This window comes from Tachysurus fulvidraco, chromosome 22 (genome assembly GCF_022655615.1).
Source record: "Tachysurus fulvidraco isolate hzauxx_2018 chromosome 22, HZAU_PFXX_2.0, whole genome shotgun sequence".
Lineage (NCBI taxonomy): Eukaryota > Metazoa > Chordata > Actinopteri > Siluriformes > Bagridae > Tachysurus > Tachysurus fulvidraco.
In genome coordinates this window covers 1,911,089-1,918,879 of record NC_062539.1, presented here as the reverse complement: position 1 = coordinate 1,918,879, position 7,791 = coordinate 1,911,089, and the positions used below count along the sequence as shown (strand labels likewise).

Here is a 7,791-nt window from a genome sequence, read left to right as displayed (position 1 = left end):
AAGACATGCATGGTAGGTTGATTGGCATCTCTGGAAAATTGTCCATAGTGTGTGTGTGTGTGTGTGAGTGAATGAGAGTGTGTGTGTGTGCCCTGTCCAGGGTGTATCCTGCCTCGATGCCCGATGACGCCTGAGATAGGTACAGGCTCCCCGTGACCCGAGACGTTCGGATAAGCGGTAGAAGATGAATGAGTGAGTGAATGTTACAGTTGATTTTGTGTGGCCGTTTCTTCACGTAGTTCTGCTCCACACCACCAGAGGCCACCAGTGCTCACACTTTTTTGCGGCTGTCGGTTTCCCTACTTCCGGCTGCATTTGGTCCGCCTCTTCCTTTTCCTCAGTGCAGCGGGAGCAGTATCGGAGTCAGAAGACTTCATCTCCTGATTAAAGGAGAAAATAACGATTATAAAATGGTCAGTAACTAAAGCGAACACGCCGCATATGGCGTGTAACACACACTATGACACGTGACGCACGTTTTCTGCCCGGATGACGTTATAACCACTCGGATGATGGCGGATGTTTTTAAACACGAGTTCAGTTTAAGTTAAATCACCACGTTTCACTTAGTTATTTATTTATACACGTTTCACGTTTTAACGAGCCGTCGTGAATTAAACTGAGAACTTTATCCACGTGTTTGTTTATTAATATCTTTTTTATTTTATCTTTATCTTCCGCCGCTGGCCGTGACGTCAGCGGGCACGTGCGCTGTTCATAAGGCTAATTAGTTAATAACGTGTTTATTACGTTAATAACGTGTTTATTACATTGTGGTGTTTTTCTTTCTCCCTATCCGACTTTCTAGGGTTTTGTCAAGGTGGTAAAGAATAAGGCGTATTTCAAGAGATACCAGGTCAAGTTCAGGAGGAGGAGAGGTGATAACGTTTATTTATTTATTTACATAAAGAGAAATGTATAAGTTATAACTATGACATTACTGTATGTATGTGATAGTTTTATATGTCTGTATACACAGTATGGGCCTTAATAACACCTGGTCACTTCATGCGTTTTCTGTGATCTGATATCTACCCGATGGTAAAAAGACCAGGTCTAAATGTCCTCCGAAACGTTTTGGAGACGGATATAAACCCGATGGTACAAACCCCTTCAGGAGGTGGTCTGGGACACGTTTCAGATGAAACTGGACAGGTGTAAATGCATGTGGTTGTTCAAGCCACATACGTCAGCGCTATACTCCTCCCAAACGGAAGTACGTCACTCGCAGGTGATCTTTCACCCAGGCGTCTCGTCGGGTCTTAAAACGCGCTGCTGCCGCCAGCGAAAACGCAGCAAACAGTAAACGCTGTTTTTTGTAGCATAAACGTCATAACCGTTTTTTTCGTCTTCTTTTTGATCGCGTTCTGAAACATACACCAAAGCGTGTTCCGTTTCAATTACCCCAGAAATGGGGTCAAATATATTAGCATTTTGGGCGGGAGCAGAAAGATCGGATCGATATCCGATTCGCCGAGACGCGTTTATGTGGCCTGATGTAAATGGGACAGTTTTAACAAAACCAGACGGCTATCAGATCAGAGACAACACACGAAGTGACCAGGTGTAAAAAGGCCCTGATAGTTTTATATATATATATACACACACACAGCATGTGATTCAGTTCTATATGAAAGCTAACTCTGCTTCTTTACAGAGGGGAAGACGGACTTCTTTGCCCGTAAACGCCTCGTCATCCAGGATAAAAACAAGTACAACACACCGAAGTACCGTATGATCGTTAGATTCTCCAACAGGGATATTGTTTGCCAGGTGACTTTAGTTAATAAACACTTTAAACATAAACATTGTGCTGTTGGTATACTCAGTTTCTTGTGCAGTGTTTTTCATGAGACCTGAAATCTCTTGTGTGCTGTTTAGTGTGATGATGATGATGATGATGATATAAAGTCATTAATGGTGTGTGTGTGTGTGTGCAGATCGCATATGCCAAAATCGAAGGCGATGCGGTCGTCTGCGCTGCTTACTCTCACGAGTTGCCGAGATACGGCGTTTCTGTGGGTCTGACCAACTACGCCGCGGCCTACTGCACAGGACTGCTGATGGCACGTCGGGTAAGAGCCGTTCAGTGAGTAGAGTAGAACATGTCGGCGTGTGTAAAAGCCCCCTGACCAGCGCTGTTGTTGCTGTTCCTCTGCAGCTGCTGAATAAGTTTGGTCTGGACAAGGTGTACGAGGGCCAGGTGGAGGTGACGGGTGAGGAGTTTAACGTGGAGAGCGTCGACGGCCAGCCGGGAGCGTTTACCTGCTTCCTGGACGCCGGTCTGACCAGAACCACCACCGGGAATAAAGTATTCGGAGCCCTGAAAGGAGCAGTGGATGGAGGACTGTCCATCCCACACAGGTCAGGACCAGGGGGTTATACTGTCCATCCCACACAGGTCAGGACCAGGGGGTTATACTGTCCATCCCACACAGGTCAGGACCAGGGGGTTATACTGTCCATCCCACACGGGTCAGGACCAGGGGGTTATACTGTCCGTCCCACAAGGGCCAGGACCAGGGGTTTATACTGTCCATCCCACACGGGTCAGGACCAGGGGTTATACTGTCCATCCCACACGGGTCAGGACCAGGGGTTATACTGTCCGTCCCACACAGGTCAGGACCAGGGGGTTATACTGTCCATCCCACACAGGTCAGGACCAGGGGGTTATACTATCCATCCCACACGGGTCAGGACCAGGGGGTTATACTGTCCGTCCCACAAGGGCCAGGACCAGGGGGTTATACTGTCCGTCCCACAAGGGCCAGGACCAGGGGGTTATACTGTCCGTCCCACACGGGTCAGGACCAGGGGTTATACTGTCCGTCCCACACGGGTCAGGACCAGGGGGTTATACTGTCCGTCCCACACGGGTCAGGACCAGGGGGTTATACTGTCCATCCCACACGGGTCAGGACCAGGGGGTTATACTGTCCATCCCACACGGGTCAGGACCAGGGGGTTATACTGTCCATCCCACACGGGTCAGGACCAGGGGGTTATACTGTCCGTCCCACACGGGTCAGGACCAGGGGGTTATACTGTACAAGGGAAAGAGAATAAAGAGTAAAAGTCTGACCTAGAGAGTAAAACCTGACCGACTCAGTGAAGGTGAGTCCGTAGGAGACAAATGAAAAGCTGACCTCAATGTTTTATACAACGTGGAAGATTCCACATGTGATCTACATATCACAAGGACTCAGGGCTCCTCTCTGTGTGTTTTAGCACTAAGCGGTTCCCGGGTTACGATCCGGAGAGCAAAGAGTTCAACAACGAGGTTCACAGGAAGCACATTCTGGGCCTCAACGTGTCCGAGTACATGAGCAGCTTGATGGAGGAGGACGAGGAGGCCTACAAGAAACAGTTCTCCCGCTTCATCAAGAACGGCGTCACACCAGATTCGGTAAGAGGCGTGAGTGTGCGTACATACACACACACACACACAGAGCTTCTTGATGATGATCCTCTTTGCACTGATGATCCTCTCAGCTGATGTAATGCAGCGATTTCAAGACGGGGCTGAGAGAAGCTTCAGAGAAATAACAGATTTATCTTGTTCCTGAAAAATGACCTCATTTGCGCCTGTGTGTTTTTATTTTATTTAAGAATGAAATCTTGTTTTTTAAAAGCAGGTACGTCCTCATCATATACCTCGTTCGGAAGTTTCAGGGTCCAGTGAGTGTTTTATTGTTTTTAAACGTCATGGAATTCTGTAAGGAACAAATCTGGGAACAAGAAGAAAAAGCTTGACGTTTTCCAAACCCTATCCTTATCTTTTTTCTAAAGTTAAACTGCTTTAAATTCTAAATCTAAATCAACACAATATTGATTGAAACGCTTCAAAGCACCGATACAGAGTTTTCCCTTAATAACTTGTTCATTAACACCGTGTAAGCGTCTCGTAAAGCACCTGATACACTGCACGTTGTCCTGTTAACGCTTCACCTGTATGGTGTTTTAATGAGCAGGTGAACATTTGTTTTTATTTATTATTTTATTTTTATATTTAGTCTCCTTCGGACGTGCGAACGGAGATTTATTTTCTCTAAATAATAATCAATTTTCTCTTAAATTTCCTTTGTTTGTTGCAGGTGGAAGAAATGTACAAGAAGGCTCACGCCGCTATCCGTGAGAATCCGGTACACGAGAAGAAGCCCAAGAAGGAGGTGAAGAAGAAGAGGTGAGTTCTGGAGCTTTATGGTCTCCAGCATCATCGTCATTAACACAGTGTACGGAACACACATCAACTTTACTGAAATGTTGTGTGTCTCAGGTGGAACCGTGCAAAACTGACCCACGGTCAGAGGAAGGACCGCGTCGCTCAGAAGAAGGCCAGCTTCCTGCGAGCTCAGGAGGCCGCCGACGACGACGAGTGAACACAAGGGCCGACCTTCTGACACCGCTCCAAAGAAAACGTGTGCACCTTTCTCCAAATAAAAAGATTTGGGAAAAGTAACGCCGTGTCCCGGATTCCATTTTTCAGCTCGCTGCGTGTTTCACTACAGATCTGTGTGTCTGGGGTTTATTTTACCTCCTAAATCTGATCACTACTGAACAATTCTTACACACACACACACACGCGTCATGCGGGTTCATCGGTTTGACTCGTCAGCAAGTCAAATATTAAAACAGCATTCTTTTTGTGTGGAAGGTTCTGGAGCTGTAATGAGTTCATTTGCTGGTTCATAAAACTAAATCTGCACGACGGTTTTTCAGGTGAAACTGGTTTTAATGTTTTTGGGTTTGTTTGGGGTTTTTTTAAAGAGAGAAATAGAAAAAAATCTATTTAAATGATTTAAGTAGAGAAAATAAATTCGTTTTTATATATATATATATATATATATATACACACACACATCTTTTTCAATTAAGGAATTTGTTGTAAAAGTAGAAAACTTTAAAAAAAAAAAAAAAAAAAAAAAAAGGCAGGCACACAAATGCGACAAAATACTTTAATGTGCAAAGTCATGCATTTATATATTTATTTTTTCTTCCGAATCGTACCGTTTGGTTTTCATCCTTAACCAGCAGCAGCGATGCTCAGCAACAGGTCGGTCACGTGATGGCACAGAACAGGAGGCGAATACTTCGAGAAAAAAAAAAGATTTAAAAATTTCAACATTGTCTAAAACAGAGTCCTACAACCTGAACGAGATCAGTCTGTTTCTGTCTCGGCGTTGTTTCTCTTCAGGTGTAAAAGTAGCATGCAGAAGGAGGATCTCAGCACTAACGGGGTGTAAAATACGTGACCTAAAAAGACACGATCACAGTTTAGTGGTAGAGGTGTGTGTCGGGACCGAGATTCCGTCCTGCTGCAGTTACAACGGCGTTCGGTTTGAGAAAAATCTCACTTCAAGGATTTCTTTCTCTGTGACGTTTTTATATGTAGTGAAGACGTCGGTGCAAACAAGTCAAAATCCCTGAATGCGGCGCAGCTACGGTGTAAAACGCCGATTAGCGATGTGTGAGATGTCGAAGCGAAGGTGAACGTGTTCGGCGGTCAGACGTAAAGACTAAAGCGCCGCTGCATCGGGTCGAGACGGAGCGAAGGTGAAATCTCCGCTATCAGAGTGTCATTGAGGGAGACGTAGGAAAGGGGGGGGTGTGTGTGTGTTTCCAAACCAGTCCCGGACGCACACCTCTACGTCATCGTTAGTGCATCTTTAATTAACGGACGAAAGGTATTTAAAAAAAAAAAAAAAAACACCCCACTGAATGATCAGTGATCCCTCGTGTATGGCACGAACGTGTGTTACGAACACATTAGATGAGATTCTGTCATTATTTAAACTCTCCTGCTGTTAGGGTGCCAATATTTATGCCAATTGTCAGCTTGTCGTCATCGTTTTGACTGAGTCACGTCTCACTGGAGCCGCTGAGATTTTAAATGCAGGTTAAAGCGAACGGTTCAATGAGGACAAAAGTAATGGTACCCCATAAAAGGAGAAAGTAGGTGGGGCTTTTCTTACAAGGGGCGGGGTTTATTTCCAGGCTCATTTCCATAAAACCTTGATGTCCTTACAAATGGCTCATTGAGTTGCTGTGTCTGAAACTTACAGGTAGGAGGAGAGTTTAAAGAGTGACACTACGTAATTAAGTCAGCAGGTGGGATCCGAACCCCCACACAGCGGTATCATGGTGAGCTCACAGTGTGTGTGTGTCGTTATGAGTCGATGGTGTGTGAGATTTGTTTCCAGAGCAGCATTTTCAGGTTGTTGAGGATGAGCGAGTGCTCCATCTGCATCTGCTCACCGGATCCCGTGAGCTCCATGCAGGCATTCAGCTGCCTCTCCAGCTCGTCCCGCAGACTCGCAGGTGCCCCCTGCAGCAGGAAGTCCTCCAGCGCGCTGCAGGCTCGTGCCAGATTGGTCCGGCTCGGCTCGGGGCTGCAGTGGTGCTCGGCTCGGCGACACAACGCTCTGCAGTCTGCGCTGTACACGCAGTCCGAATCTTCCTGGCACGGCCGAGCTCGCATGACGCGTCTGAACGCCTCCTCCGGCACGACGTGTCGTCCGTCTAAAAGACGCAGCTCGTAGCGTTCGGTGTACCCGAAACTGCCCGGCTTCATATCGCACAGCAGGAAGGACCCGAACGTCCCGTGGAAAACGTCCTCCACTAGCTCCAGCAGCCCGATGGAGATCTTCGCTTTCCGAGGCCACGACGGAGCGAACAGGTGATCCAGGCCGCGTCCGACTACAGCCGTGATCCAGGGTTCCAGCGCCGGAGACAGGTTGAGACCGTAGAGCGGCGTGTACGCGACTCGCTCCACCACGTACAGGTCGCCGCAGAAACCCAGCAGCTTGGGAGTGTGACTGCGTCCCTGCAGAACCACGCTGAGTAAAACCTCGTCCAGCTGCAGGAGAGCCCACGCTGACCGGGCCTCCGCTAGTGACACGCGTCCGTCATTATCAGCATCCGCAAACGACAGGACCAGCGACACTAGCGTGGTGAGATCAGCCTGCTCCCCGACCCTCGCCTAAAGATCACACAGACACAAGAAGCGACGACTGTGTAAGAGCGAGAGAAAGATGGACGTCAGCAATCGTTATGCAACCATCACCATGCTTCACCACGTCCACCACCAGCTCCCTCATAAATCAAACAATTTTATCGAATTACTCCTGAACCTAAAGCTCATCGTGGTGTAGTCGCGTTAGTACCCGTACCTTCACGTGACCGTACACCATCTCTTTGAACTTCTCCACCGACGTTCCTCTGGTGGGTTTGTCGAATAGCACCGGCTCCTTCCTGGGCTCCAGCTCGTCCCCCAGCTCATAGTGCAGCACGTCGCCCAGCTGGCACTTGATCACGGCGTCCACGTCGCCCCAGCTCGCTGTGTATACCTGAGGAATGAGGAGAGGAACTTAACTAAATGAACATGATCAGAGGACTGAAGTATCAGCTTTAACAAAAAAGTAGCTTGTTTTGTAGCTTAGGAGTGCAAAAGTTTGTACACCCTTCTTCGGCAGAATCCAGCACGATATAAAGCCAGCAAAAATAAATAAATAACAGTGAAGGAGCATCGGACTGACTGTAAATTTCTACACAGTAACCAAAGGATGGGGTGCACATACTTTTGCACTCAGGCACCAGTACCGAAGCAGAACCTAGAGCTCACCTGAGTGCTGGCTTTAGATGAGAGACACCTCCTGAAGTAAAGCGAGTCTTTGTCGCACAGGCCGCTGCAGGCCGAGCCGTCGATCACTCCGGCTCTGGATTTGTCGCACTGACAGGAGAGAGCAGGAGGTCACGACCTTCAGGGGCAACAGTGTGAACTCCTCCTAC

The 7,791-nt window shown here is 47.6% G+C and overlaps 2 protein-coding genes across 3 annotated transcripts in view; one reads left to right on the top strand and one right to left on the bottom strand.

Moving 5' to 3' along the window:
• The first annotated feature begins 245 nt into the window (after positions 1-245).
• On the top strand, positions 246-4,462 carry rpl5a (ribosomal protein L5a). Its single transcript, XM_027158314.2, has 8 exons — positions 246-413; positions 809-878; positions 1,658-1,773; positions 1,941-2,075; positions 2,162-2,364; positions 3,232-3,409; positions 4,098-4,186; positions 4,280-4,462. Exons 1-8 carry the CDS (start codon positions 411-413, stop codon positions 4,380-4,382), a joined length of 897 nt encoding a protein of 298 aa, XP_027014115.1. The 5' UTR covers positions 246-410; the 3' UTR covers positions 4,383-4,462.
• A 482-nt stretch (positions 4,463-4,944) lies between these two features.
• The window catches only part of dipk1aa (divergent protein kinase domain 1Aa), a 9,192-nt gene continuing 6,345 nt past the window's right edge, over positions 4,945-7,791 (bottom strand). Inside the window, exons 3-6 of one of the 2 annotated variants that reach the window (XM_047806170.1) lie at positions 7,625-7,732; positions 7,173-7,349; positions 6,259-6,982; positions 4,945-5,092 (exon numbers count right to left, since the gene is read on the bottom strand). In XM_047806170.1, coding sequence (XP_047662126.1) covers positions 4,980-5,092; positions 6,259-6,982; positions 7,173-7,349; positions 7,625-7,732 — 1,122 coding nt within the window. In that variant the 3' untranslated portion in view covers positions 4,945-4,979. Of the gene's footprint in view, positions 6,983-7,172; positions 7,350-7,624; positions 7,733-7,791 lie in introns of both variants that reach the window. The other variant, XM_047806171.1, reaches the window with a different exon arrangement.

What these genes read in the sequence shown, in the direction of transcription:
- rpl5a (XM_027158314.2), top strand. An exon ending in CAAGTTCAGGAGGAGGAGAG is followed by an intron (nt 879 to 1,657) that starts GTGATAACGTTT and finishes GCTTCTTTACAG; the next exon opens with AGGGGAAGACGGACTTCTTT. An exon ending in GGACTGTCCATCCCACACAG is followed by an intron (nt 2,365 to 3,231) that starts GTCAGGACCAGG and finishes TGTGTGTTTTAG; the next exon opens with CACTAAGCGGTTCCCGGGTT.